The sequence below is a fragment of the Oncorhynchus keta genome, chromosome 26 (assembly GCF_023373465.1).
Source record: "Oncorhynchus keta strain PuntledgeMale-10-30-2019 chromosome 26, Oket_V2, whole genome shotgun sequence".
Taxonomy (NCBI): Eukaryota; Metazoa; Chordata; class Actinopteri; order Salmoniformes; family Salmonidae; genus Oncorhynchus; species Oncorhynchus keta.
The window spans coordinates 46,195,761-46,210,696 of NC_068446.1; the positions used below are offsets into that span (position 1 = coordinate 46,195,761).

At 45.9% G+C, this 14,936-nt stretch overlaps 1 protein-coding gene across 1 annotated transcript in view; it reads right to left on the minus strand.

Annotated features, from left to right (window-relative positions):
• smad6b (SMAD family member 6b) overlaps positions 1-14,936 on the minus strand; it is a 51,143-nt gene that overhangs the window by 32,675 nt on the left and 3,532 nt on the right. Inside the window, 1 exon segment of the mRNA XM_052481091.1 lies at positions 2,497-2,553. Within this exon segment, the coding sequence (XP_052337051.1) occupies positions 2,497-2,553 (57 nt within the window).

Consider the following 14,936-nt stretch of genomic DNA (forward strand, 5'->3'; position numbering starts at 1 on the left):
TCATTTCTCAGTAGAGTCAGTCAGGATGTAGAGGAATAGAGGGGGGAGGGGCAGCCAATAGAGGGGGAGGGGCAGCCAATAGAGGGGGGACGGGCAGCCAATAGAGGGGAGGGGCAGCCTATAGAGGGGGGAGGAGCAGCCAATAGAGGGGGAGGAGCAGCCAATAGAGGGGGGAGGGTCAGCCAATAGAGGGGGAGGGGCAGCCAATAGAGGGGAGGGGCAGCCAATAGAGGACGAGGGGCAGCCAATAGAGGGGGGAGGGGCAGCCAATAGAGGGGGAGGGGCAGCCAATAGAGGGGAGGGGCAGCCAATAGAGGGGAGGGGCAGCCAATAGAGGGGGAGGGGCAGCCAATAGAGGGCGAGGGGCAGCCAATAGAGGGGAGGGGCAGCCAATAGAGGGGGAGGGGCAGCCAATAGAGGGCGAGGGGCAGCCAATAGAGGGGGAGGGGCAGCCAATAGAGAGGGGGAGGGGCAGCCAATAGAGGGGGAGGGGCAGCCAATAGAGGGGAGGGGCAGCCAATAGAGGGGGAGGGGCAGCCAATAGAGGGCGAGGGGCAGCCAATAGAGGGGAGGGGCAGCCAATAGAGGGGGGAGGGGCAGCCAATAGAGGGGGAGGGGCAGCCAATAGAGGGGGAGGGGCAGCCAATAGAGGGGAGGAGCAGCAAATAGAGGGGGAGGGGCAGCCAATAGAGGGGGGAGGGGCAGCCAATAGAGGGGGGAGGGGCAGCCAATAGAGGGGAGGGGCAGCCAATAGAGGGGGGAGGGGCAGCCAAGATCTTTCATTCTCTCCTGACAGACAACCAGAAGAGGCCTGGTTCTGTGCTAGATGAACCTAATATTTCAATTTTCTCTACATTCAACATACCAAACACTGACGTTATTCAAATCAGGTTACCAGGTTTCTGAGTGAAAACATTATTTTTGTGAGAATGACAGTTTTAAGGAAACCAAAAGTGTACCCGGAGATGTTGAGAGCTTGATTTCAACTGAAGATGTGTGTGTGTCATGGGACAGTGAGTAGAATGACTGGGTGGTTGGCTGAGCATTGTCAGTAAATGTGGCAGCAGAGTTCTGTTTCAAACCCTCCTCTAGACTGGAACACACTCCTCTAGACTGGAACACACTCCTCTAGACTGGAACACACTCCTCTAGACTGGAACACACTCCTCTAGACTGGAACACACTCCTCTAGACTGGAACACACTCCTCTAGACTGGAACACACTCCTCTAGACTGGAACACACTCCTCTAGACTGGAACACACTCCTCTAGACTGTAACACAGTCCTCTAGACTGGAACACACTCCTCTAGACTGGAACACACTCCTCTAGACTGGAACACACTCCTCTAGACTGGAACACACTCCTCTAGACTGGAACACACTCCTCTAGACTGTAACACAGTCCTCTAGACTGGAACACACTCCTCTAGACTGGAACACACTCCTCTAGACTGGAACACACTCCTCTAGACTGGAACACACTCCTCTAGACTGTAACACACTCCTCTAGACTGGAACACACTCCTCTAGACTGGAACACACTCCTCTAGACTGGAACACACTCCTCTAGACTGTAACACAGTCCTCTAGACTGGAACACACTCCTCTAGACTGTAACACACTCCTCTAGACTGGAACACACTCCTCTAGACTGGAACACACTCCTCTAGACTGGAACACACCCCTCTAGACTGGCACACTCCTCTAGACTGGAACACACTCCACTAGACTGGAACACACTCCTCTAGACTGGAACACACTCCTCTAGACTGTAACACACTCCTCTAGACTGTAACACAGTCCTCTAGACTGGAACACACTCCTCTAGACTGTAACACACTCCTCTAGACTGGAACACACTCCTCTAGACTGGAACACACTCCTCTAGACTGTAACACACTCCTCTAGACTGTAACACAGTCATCTAGACTGTAACACACTCCTCTAGACTGGAACACACTCCTCTAGACTGTAACACACTCCTCTAGACTGTAACACACTCCTCTAGACTGGAACACACTCCTCTAGACTGTAACACACTCCTCTAGACTGTAACACACTCCTCTAGACTGGAACACACTCCTCTAGACTGTAACACACTCCTCTAGACTGTAACACACTCCTCTAGACTGTAACACACTCCTCTAGACTGGAACACACTCCTCTAGACTGTAACACACTCCTCTAGACTGTAACACACTCCTCTAGACTGGAACACACTCCTCTAGACTGTAACACACTCCTCTAGACTGTAATTTGTAGTTGATGAGGGGGGTTCGTGTGGAGATGCTGGATGACGTCATCCAACAGTTCCCAGTTTAAAAAAATACTAATGTGCCAGCGATAGGTTGGTTGGGGGCGCACACACACACACACACACACACACACACACACACACACACACACACACACACACACACACACACACACACACACACACACACATACTCACAGAACACACACCGGTATTCTCAGCATGTTGGTGACGACTTACCAAGTGGCTTTTGTTCCTCTGTAGGGGACAGCCGTGAGTATGGCGGTGGGGGCGACTCTGGAACACACAACATACATGTCAGGGGCTCTGAACATACAACATACATGTCAGGGACTCTATATGGTTCTATACTGTTCTATATGGTTCTATACTGTTCTATGTGGTTCTATACAGTTCTATATTGTGTTATATGATACTATATTGTTCTATACTGTTCTCTATGGTTATATACTGTGGTATATGGTTCTATATGGTTACATGGTTCTATACTGTTCGATATTGTTCTATACTGTGTTATATGGTTCTATACTGTTCTATATGGTTCAATACTGTTCTATATTGTTCTATATGGTTCTATACTGTGTTATATGGTTCTATACTGTTCTTTATTGTTCTCTATGGTTATATACTGTTTAATATGGTTCTATACTGTTCTATATTGTTCTCTATGGTTATATACTGTGTAATATGGTTCTATACTGTTCTATACTGTGTTAAATGGTTCTATACTGTTCTATATGGTTCAATACTGTTCTATATGGTTCTATACTGTTCTATATTGTTCTATAAGGTTCTATACTGTTCTATATTCTTCTATATGGTTATATACTGTGTTATATGGTTCTATACTGTTCTATATTGTTCTATATGGTTCTATACTGTTCTATATTGTTCTATATGGTTCTATACTATTATATATGGTTATATACTGTGTTATATGGTTCTATACTGTTCTATGTTTTTCTATATGGTTCTATACTGTACTATATTGTTCTATATGGTTCTATACTGTTCTATATGGTTCTGTTCTGTTCTATATTGTTCTATATGTATGGAGAAGGCAGCATAATAGTCACACTGCTCCTTTAAGAGACAGAGTGGAAGGAGAAGGAAGCATAATAGTCACACTGCTCCTTTAAGAGACAGAGTGGAAGGAGAAGGAAGCATAATCGTCACGCTGCTCCTTTAAGAGACAGAGTGGAAGGAGAAGGCATCATAATAGTGACGCTGCTCCTTTAAGAGACAGAGTGGAAGGAGAAGGAAGCATAATAGTCACGCTGCTCCTTTAAGAGACAGAGTGGAAGGAGAAGGCATCATAATAGTCACGCTGCTCCTTTAAGAGACAGAGTGGAAGGAGAAGGAAGCATAATAGTCACGCTGCTCCTTTAAGAGACAGAGTGGAAGGAGAAGGCATCATAATAGTCACGCTGCTCCTTTAAGAGACAGAGTGGGAGGAGAAGGAAGCATAATAGTCACGCTGCTCCTTTAAGAGACAGAGTGGAAGGAGAAGGCATCATAATAGTCACGCTGCTCCTTTAAGAGACAGAGTGGAAGGAGAAGTAAGCATAATAGTCACGCTGCTCCTTTAAGGGAACTCAAAGCCCAAATGGAACCCTGTTCTCTATATAGTGCACTACTTTTGACCAGAGGCCTATGAGAATAGGGCACTATGGATTGGGATAGTGGGCCATTTGGGACTCACATCAGTCAGATCTACAGCTAGTCTGTCTGGCGCCTGGCTGTATGTGTGTGTGGCTATGCAAACTGTATTTAATGCCACTCCTTCACCTAGAGGGGCACGAGAGAGACGTCCAGGGGACAAAAGAGCTTTTTAAATCTCAACGTGAAACTGAGCTCATTCAAAGCCTGACCAACTACAAGACTACAAGGGTCTATCTCAAAAGAGATTCGTCCGTTTCAAAATAAGTTATTTCAACTAATATAGTTCACGTAGCACTATTTTAACTTTTGGTTTTGATGTTGTGTAGACTGTTTACACTGGTCGTTTTGATGCTGGTAGGCTATTTCAGGTTCACCTACGTTCAACTCAACACTGAGGATGTACAGTCAGCTATGAGACTTTCACATAACGACATTCACACTCTTTCTGGACGGAAAAAAAACAACAACTTAAATCTTGTGTTTTTTCACTTTTCTCTACTAAAAAAACAAAAAGTGAAAGACAGTGTGATTCACTAGGAACCCGTTGTTCAACAGCATGAAAGAAATATCGGCTAAAAAACGACACACGTATTAGTGCACGTGAGTTGGCCCGGCAGGGATGTCCTTGTCCCATCGCGGAACTAGCGACTCCTGTGGCGTTGCCGGGCGCAGTGCACGCTGACGCGGTCGACCAGGTGTACGGTGTTTCAAGAAGGCATGGAAGGGGTTGTGTTTCGGAGGACGGCTCTTTCGACCTTCGCCTCTCTCTGTCTCTCTCTCTCTCTGTCTCTCTCTCTCTCTCTCTGTCTCTCTCTCTCTCTCTCTCTCTCTCTCTCTCTCTCTCTCTCTCTCTCTCTCTCTCTCTCTCTCTCTCTCTCTCTCTCTCTCTCTCTCTCTCTCTCTCTCTCTCTCTCTGTCTCTCTCTCTCTCTCTCTCTCTCTCTCTCTCTCTCTCTCTCGTAATACGGCTGTTGACCGTATTACAGGACAGGTACTAGTAGGGCTGTTGACTGTATTACAGGACAGGTACTAGTAGGGCTGTTGACCGTATTACAGGACAGGTACTAGTAGGGCTGTTGACCGTATTACAGGACAGGTACTAGTAGGGCTGTTGACCGTTTTACAGGACAGGTACTAGTAGGGCTGTTGACCGTATTACAGGACAGGTACTAGTAGGGCTGTTGACTGTATTACAGGACAGGTACTAGTAGGGCTGTTGACTGTATTACAGGACAGGTACTAGTAGGGCTGTTGACCGTATTACAGGACAGGTACTAGTAGGGCTGTTGACCGTTTTACAGGACAGGTACTAGTAGGGCTGTTGACCGTTTTACAGGACAGTTAACTGACACATTGTCTCACACACACCCACACACCCACACACACACACACACACACACACACACACACACACACACACACACACACACACACACACACACACACACACACACACACAGAGAGACTTACGAGCTGCCAAGCACAGAGACACACACGGTTATTCTTAACCTTGTCATATCAGTGACCTCAACAATCAATCAATTAACTAATCAATCAAACAAACAGCCACAGTACAGTCTTAATGCATTTATCTTTGTTTATCTACTGTGCTTCTCCTGCCTCCGCATTGCCTGACTGAGTTTTAGGCTGGGTTTCTGTAAGGCACTTTGTGACAACTGCTGGAGTAAAAAGAGCTGACATATAATGGTATAGATTGATGTACAATGGTTAGTAATGGACAACAACTCTCTAACTCTTATAACTGTCCTGTAACTGTGTTGTTCTGTAACTGTGTTGTCCTATAACTGTGTTGTCCTGTAACTGTGTTGTCCTGTAACTGTGTTGTCCTGAAACTGTGTTGTCCTATAACTGTGTTGTCCTATAACTGTGTTGTCCTATAACTTTGTAACTGTGTTGTCCTATAACTGTGTTGTCCTGAAACTGTGTTGTCCTATAACTTTGTAACTGTGTTGTCCTATAACTGTGTTGTCCTGAAACTGTGTTGTCCTATAACTGTGTTGTCCTATAACTGTGTTGTCCTATAACTTTGTAACTGTGTTGTCCTGTAACTGTGTTGTCCTGTAACTGTGTTGTCCTATAACTGTGTTGTTCTATAACTGTGTTGTCCTATAACTGTGTTGTCCTATAACTGTGTTGTCCTGTAACTGTGTTGTCCTATAACTGTGTTGTTCTATAACTGTGTTGTCCTAGAACTGTGTAACTGTGTTGTCCTGTAACTGTGTTGTCCTATAACTGTGTAACTGTGTTGTTCTATAACTGTGTAACTGTGTTGTCCTGTAACTGTGTAACTGTGTTGTTCTGTAACTGTGTAACTGTGTTGTCCTATAACTGTGTAACTGTGTTGTCCTATAACTGTGTAACTGTGTTGTCCTATAACTGTGTAACTGTGTTGTCCTGTAACTGTGTTGTCCTATAACTGTGTTGTCCTATAACTGTATTGTCCTATAACTGTGTTGTTCTATAACTGTGTTGTCCTATAACTGTGTTGTCCTATAACTGTGTTGTTCTATAACTGTGTTGTCCTATAACTGTGTTGTCCTATAACTGTGTAACTGTGTTGTCCTGTAACTGTGTTGTACTATAACTGTGTTGTCCTATAACTGTGTTGTCCTATAACTGTGTTGTCCTATAACTGTGTTGTTCTATAACTTTGTTGTCATATAACTGTGTAACTGTGTTGTCCTATAACTGTGTTGTCCTATAACTGTGTTGTCCTATAACTGTGTAACTGTGTTGTTCTATAACTGTGTTGTTCTATAACTGTGTTGTTCTATAACTGTGTAACTGTGTTGTTCTATAACTGTGTTGTTCTATAACTGTGTTGTCCTATAACTGTGTAACTGTGTTGTTCTATAACTGTGTTGTTCTATAACTGTGTAACTGTGTTGTCCTATAACTGTGTTGTCCTATAACTGTGTAACTGTGTTGTTCTATAACTGTGTTGTCCTATAACTGTGTTGTTCTGTAACTGTGTTGTTCTATAACTGTGTTGTCCTATAACTGTGTTGTTCTATAACTGTGTTGTTCTATAACTGTGTTGTCCTATAACTGTGTAACTGTGTTGTTCTATAACTGTGTATTACGGCGGTACAGAGTCAATGTGGAGGCTATATACAGGGTGTTACGGTACAGAGTCAATGTGGAGGCTATATACAGGGTATTACGGTACTGAGTCAATGTGGAGGCTATATACAGGGTATTACGGTACTGAGTCAATGTGGAGACTATATACAGGGTATTACGGTACAGAGTCAATGTGGAGGCTATAAACAGGGTATTACGGTACAGAGTCAATGTGAAGGCTATATACAGGGGGTAACAGTACAGAGTCAATGTGGAGGCTATATACAGGGGGTAACAGTACAGAGTCAATGTGGAGGCTATATACAGGGGGTACCAGTACAGAGTCAATGTGGAGGCTATATACAGGGGGTAACAGTACAGAGTCAATGTGGAGGCTATATACAGGGGGTACCGGGTACAGAGTCAATGTGGAGGCTATATACAGGGGGTACCAGTACAGAGTCAATGTGGAGACTATATACAGGGGGTACCAGTACATAGTCAATGTGGAGCTATATACAGGGGGTACCGGTACAGAGTCAATGTGGAGGCTATATACAGGGGGTACCAGTACAGAGTCAATGTGGAGGCTATATACAGGGTATTACGGTACAGAGTCAATGTGGAGGCTATATACAGGGTATTACGGTACAGAGTCAATGTGGAGGCTATATACAGGGGGTACCGGGTACAGAGTCAATGTGGAGGCTATATACAGGGGGTACCAGTACAGAGTCAATGTGGAGACTATATACAGGGGGTACCGGTACAGAGTCAATGTGGAGGCTATATACAGGGGGTACCGGTACAGAGTCAATGTGGAGGCTATATACAGGGGGTACCAGTACAGAGTCAATGTGGAGCTATATACAGGGGGTACCGGTACAGAGTCAATGTGGAGGCTATATACAGGAGGTACTGGTACAGAGTCAATGTGGAGGCTATATACAGGGGGTACCAGTACAGAGTCAATGTGGAGGCTATATACAGGGGGTACTGGTACAGAGTCAATGTGGAGGCTATATACAGGGGGTACCAGTACAGAGTCAATGTGGAGGCTATATACAGGGGGTACTGGTACAGAGTCAATGTGGAGGCTATATACAGGGGGTACCAGTACAGAGTCAATGTGGAGGCTATATACAGGGGGTACTGGTACAGAGTCAATGTGGAGGCTATATACAGGGTATTACGGTACAGAGTCAATGTGGAGACTATATACATGGTATTACGGTACAGAGTCAATGTGGAGGCTATATACAGGGGGTACCAGTACAGAGTCAATGTGGAGACTATATACAGGGTATTACGGTACAGAGTCAATGTGGAGGCTATATACAGGGTATTACGGTACAGAGTCAATGTGGAGGCTATATACAGGGTGTTACGGTACAGAGTCAATGTGGAGACTATATACAGGGTGTTACGATACAGAGTCAATGTGGAGGCTATATACAGGGGGTACCGGTACAGAGTCAATGTGGAGGCTATATACAGGGTGTTACAGTACAGAGTCAATGTGGAGACTATATACAGGGGGTACCGGTACAGAGTCAATGTGGAGGCTATATACAGGGGGTAACAGTACAGAGTCAATGTGGAGGCTATATACAGGGGGTACCAGTACAGAGTCAATGTGGAGGCTATATACAGGGTATTACGGTACAGAGTCAATGTGGAGGCTATATACAGGGGGTACCGGTACAGAGTCAATGTGGAGGCTATATACAGGGGGTAACAGTACAGAGTCAATGTGGAGGCTATATACAGGGGGTACCGGTACAGAGTCAATGTGGAGGCAATATACAGGGGGTACCGGGTACAGAGTCAATGTGGAGGCTATATACAGGGGGTACCAGTACAGAGTCAATGTGGAGACTATATACAGGGGGTACCAGTACATAGTCAATGTGGAGCTATATACAGGGGGTACCGGTACAGAGTCAATGTGGAGGCTATATACAGGGGGTACCAGTACAGAGTCAATGTGGAGGCTATATACAGGGTGTTACGGTACAGAGTCAACGTGGAGGCTATATACAGGGGGTACCAGTACAGAGTCAATGTGGAGGCTATATACAGGGTATTACGGTACAGAGTCAATGTGGAGGCTATATACAGGGTATTACGGTACAGAGTCAATGTGGAGGCTATATACAGGGGGTACCAGTACAGAGTCAATGTGGAGGCTATATACAGGGGGTACCAGTACAGAGTCAATGTGGAGCCTATATACAGGGGGTAACAGTACAGAGTCAATGTGGAGGCTATATACAGGGTATTACGGTACAGAGTCAATGTGGAGGCTATATACAGGGGGTAACAGTACAGAGTCAATGTGGAGGCTATATACAGGGGGTACCGGGTACAGAGTCAATGTGGAGGCTATATACAGGGGGTACCAGTACAGAGTCAATGTGGAGACTATATACAGGGGGTACCGGTACAGAGTCAATGTGGAGGCTATATACAGGGGGTACCGGTACAGAGTCAATGTGGAGGCTATATACAGGGGTACCAGTACAGAGTCAATGTGGAGCTATATACAGGGGTACCGGTACAGAGTCAATGTGGAGGCTATATACAGGAGGTACTGGTACAGAGTCAATGTGGAGGCTATATACAGGGGGTACCAGTACAGAGTCAATGTGGAGGCTATATACAGGGGTACTGGTACAGAGTCAATGTGGAGGCTATATACAGGGGTACCAGTACAGAGTCAATGTGGAGGCTATATACAGGGGTACTGGTACAGAGTCAATGTGGAGGCTATATACAGGGGTACCAGTACAGAGTCAATGTGGAGGCTATATACAGGGGTACTGGTACAGAGTCAATGTGGAGGCTATATACAGGGTATTACGGTACAGAGTCAATGTGGAGACTATATACATGGTATTACGGTACAGAGTCAATGTGGAGGCTATATACCAGGGGTACCAGTACAGAGTCAATGTGGAGACTATATACAGGGTATTACGGTACAGAGTCAATGTGGAGGCTATATACAGGGTATTACGGTACACAGTCAATGTGGAGGCTATATACAGGGTGTTACGGTACAGAGTCAATGTGGAGACTATATACAGGGTGTTACGATACAGAGTCAATGTGGAGGCTATATACAGGGGGTACCGGTACAGAGTCAATGTGGAGGCTATATACAGGGTGTTACAGTACAGAGTCAATGTGGAGACTATATACAGGGGGTAACAGTACAGAGTCAATGTGGAGGCTATATACAGGGGGTACCAGTACAGAGTCAATGTGGAGGCTATATACAGGGTATTACGGTACAGAGTCAATGTGGAGGCTATATACAGGGGGTACCGGTACAGAGTCAATGTGGAGGCTATATACAGGGGGTAACAGTACAGAGTCAATGTGGAGGCTATATACAGGGGGTACCGGTACAGAGTCAATGTGGAGGCAATATACAGGGGGTACCGGTACAGAGTCAATGTGGAGGCTATATACAGGGTATTACGGTACAGAGTCAATGTGGAGACTATATACAGGGTATTACGGTACAGAGTCAATGTGGAGGCTATATACAGGGGTACCAGTACAGAGTCAATGTGGAGGCTATATACAGGGGTACCGGTACAGAGTCAATGTGGAGGCAATATACAGGGGTACCGGTACAGAGTCAATGTGGAGGCTATATACAGGGGGTAACAGTACAGAGTCAATGTGGAGGCTATATACAGGGGGTACCGGTACAGAGTCAATGTGGAGGCAATATACAGGGGGTACCGGTACAGAGTCAATGTGGAGGCTATATACAGGGTATTACGGTACAGAGTCAATGTGGAGACTATATACAGGGTATTACGGTACAGAGTCAATGTGGAGGCTATATACAGGGGGTACCAGTACAGAGTCAATGTGGAGGCTATATACAGGGGGTACCGGTACAGAGTCAATGTGGAGGCAATATACAGGGGGTACCGGTACAGAGTCAATGTGGAGGCTATATACAGGGGGTAACAGTACAGAGTCAATGTGGAGGCTATATACAGGGGGTACCGGTACAGAGTCAATGTGGAGGCAATATACAGGGGGTACCGGTACAGAGTCAATGTGGAGGCTATATACAGGGGGTACCGGTACAGAGTCAATGTGGAGGCTATATACAGGGTATTACGGTACAGAGTCAATGTGGAGACTATATACAGGGTATTACGGTACAGAGTCAATGTGGAGGCTATATACAGGGGGTACCAGTACAGAGTCAATGTGGAGACTATATACAGGGTATTACGGTACAGAGTCAATGTGGAGACTATATACAGGGTATTACGGTACAGAGTCAATGTGGAGGCTATATACAGGGGGTACCAGTACAGAGTCAATGTGGAGACTATATACAGGGTATTACGGTACAGAGTCAATGTGGAGACTATATACATGGTATTACGGTACAGAGTCAATGTGGAGGCTATATACAGGGGGTACCAGTACAGAGTCAATGTGGAGACTATATACAGGGTATTACGGTACAGAGTCAATGTGGAGGCTATATACAGGGTATTACGGTACAGAGTCAATGTGGAGGCTATATACAGGGTGTTACGGTACAGAGTCAATGTGGAGACTATATACAGGGTGTTACGATACAGAGTCAATGTGGAGGCTATATACAGGGGTACCGGTACAGAGTCAATGTGGAGGCTATATACAGGGTGTTACAGTACAGAGTCAATGTGGAGACTATATACAGGGGTACCGGTACAGAGTCAATGTGGAGGCTATATACAGGGGTAACAGTACAGAGTCAATGTGGAGGCTATATACAGGGGTACCAGTACAGAGTCAATGTGGAGGCTATATACAGGGTATTACGGTACAGAGTCAATGTGGAGGCTATATACAGGGGTACCGGTACAGAGTCAATGTGGAGGCTATATACAGGGGGTAACAGTACAGAGTCAATGTGGAGGCTATATACAGGGGTACCGGTACAGAGTCAATGTGGAGGCAATATACAGGGGTACCGGTACAGAGTCAATGTGGAGGCTATATACAGGGTATTACGGTACAGAGTCAATGTGGAGACTATATACAGGGTATTACGGTACAGAGTCAATGTGGAGGCTATATACAGGGGGTACCAGTACAGAGTCAATGTGGAGGCTATATACAGGGGGTACCGGTACAGAGTCAATGTGGAGGCAATATACAGGGGGTACCGGTACAGAGTCAATGTGGAGGCTATATACAGGGGGTAACAGTACAGAGTCAATGTGGAGGCTATATACAGGGGGTACCGGTACAGAGTCAATGTGGAGGCAATATACAGGGGGTACCGGTACAGAGTCAATGTGGAGGCTATATACAGGGGGTACCGGTACAGAGTCAATGTGGAGGCTATATACAGGGTATTACGGTACAGAGTCAATGTGGAGACTATATACAGGGTATTACGGTACAGAGTCAATGTGGAGGCTATATACAGGGGGTACCAGTACAGAGTCAATGTGGAGACTATATACAGGGTATTACGGTACAGAGTCAATGTGGAGACTATATACAGGGTATTACGGTACAGAGTCAATGTGGAGGCTATATACAGGGTATTACGGTACAGAGTCAATGTGGAGGCTATATACAGGGTGTTACGGTACAGAGTCAATGTGGAGACTATATACAGGGTGTTACGATACAGAGTCAATGTGGAGGCTATATACAGGGGGTACCGGTACAGAGTCAATGTGGAGGCTATATACAGGGGGTACCGGTACAGAGTCAATGTGGAGGCTATATACAGGGGTACGGTACAGAGTCAATGTGGAGGCTATATACAGGGGGGTACCGGTACAGAGTCAATGTGGAGGCTATATACAGGGGGTACCAGTACAGAGTCAATGTGGAGGCTATATACAGGGGGGTACCAGTACAGAGTCAATGTGGAGGCTATATACAGGGGGTACCAGTACAGAGTCAATGTGGAGGCTATATACAGGGGGTACCAGTACAGAGTCAATGTGGAGGCTATATACAGGGGGGTACCGGTACAGAGTCAATGTGGAGGCTATATACAGGGGGTACCGGTACAGAGTCAATGTGGAGGCTATATACAGGGGGTACCGGTACAGAGTCAATGTGGAGGCTATATACAGGGGTACCAGTACAGAGTCAATGTGGAGGCTATATACAGGGTGTTACGGTACAGAGTCAATGTGGAGGCTATATACAGGGGGGGTACCAGTACAGAGTCAATGTGGAGACTATATACAGGGGGTACCAGTACAGAGTCAATGTGGAGGCTATATACAGGGGGTAACGATACAGAGTCGGTGTGGAGGCTATATACAGGGGGTACCGGTACAGAGTCAATGTGGAGGCTATATACAGGGGGTACCAGTACAGAGTCAATGTGGAGGCTATATACAGGGGGTACGGTACAGAGTCAATGTGGAGGCTATATACAGGGGTACCAGGACAGAGTCAATGTGGAGGCTATATACAGGGTGTTACGGTACAGAGTCAACGTGGAGGCTATATACAGGGGGGGTACCAGTACAGAGTCAATGTGGAGACTATATACAGGGGGTACCAGTACAGAGTCAATGTGGAGGCTATATACAGGGGGGGTACCAGTACAGAGTCAATGTGGAGACTATATACAGGGGGTACCAGTACAGAGTCAATGTGGAGACTATATACAGGGGGTACCAGTACAGAGTCAATGTGGAGGCTATATACAGGGGGTAACGGTACAGAGTCGGTGTGGAGACTATATACAGGGGGTACCAGTACAGAGTCAATGTGGAGGCTATATACAGGGGGTACCGGTACAGAGTCAATGTGGAGGCTATATACAGGGGGGTACGGTACAGAGTCAATGTGGAGGCTATATACAGGGGTACCGGTACAGAGTCAATGTGGAGGCTATATACAGGGGGTAACGGTACAGAGTCGGTGTGGAGACTATATACAGGGGGTATCAGTACAGAGTCAATGTGGAGGCTATATACAGGGGGTACCGGTACAGAGTCAATGTGGAGGCTATATACAGGGTGTTACGGTACAGAGTCGGTGTGGAGACTATATACAGGGGGTACCAGTACAGAGTCAATGTGGAGACTATATACAGGGGGTAACGGTACAGAGTCGGTGTGGAGACTATATACAGGAGGGGTACCAGTACAGAGTCAATGTGGAGGCTATATACAGGGGGTAACGGTACAGAGTCGGTGTGGAGACTATATACAGGGGGGTACCGGTACAGAGTCAATGTGCGGGGCACCGGTTAGTTGAGGTAATATGTACATGTAAGTAGAGTTATTGAAGTGACTATACATAGATGATAACAACAGAGAGTAGCAGCGGTGTAAAAGAGGTGGAGAGAGGGGGTGGGGGTGGGGGCAATGCAGCCATGCAGCCATTTGATGTTCAGGAGTCTTATTGCTTGGGGGTAGAAGCTGTTTTAGAAGCCTCTTGGACCCAGACTTGGCAGCTCCGGTAGCGCTTCCCGTGTCGAATAGTCGCGCTATTGTATCCTCCCGCTCTTAATCCCTACGGATGCGTATCGTAGTGTAATGGAGGTATTAGACCTATCAGTTACAATAGAGAAATCATGCACAAAGTAGCCTCTACATAATCGCAAAGCATGTCGAGTATATTCTCCTGCTTCGACACACACATAAACTAGTTTTAGTGGAATATCGTGCAGCAAGAACGCCCACAGAGACCCCCAATTCCCCCCTTTGATGGATTTTACGTTTTAAAGTTAATTTCCTAAAATTCTACACATTTTGGCATGTGGCATAGAGAAAATGTTGCAGTATTAAAGGCACACGATCACCAGGCGGTACATTAGTTAATAGACCAATAAGAAAGAGAGATCCAAACCTCTCTGCCAATAAAAGCTAGTTTTCCGTTTTACCCTCCCCCTTTAGACCTCTCCCA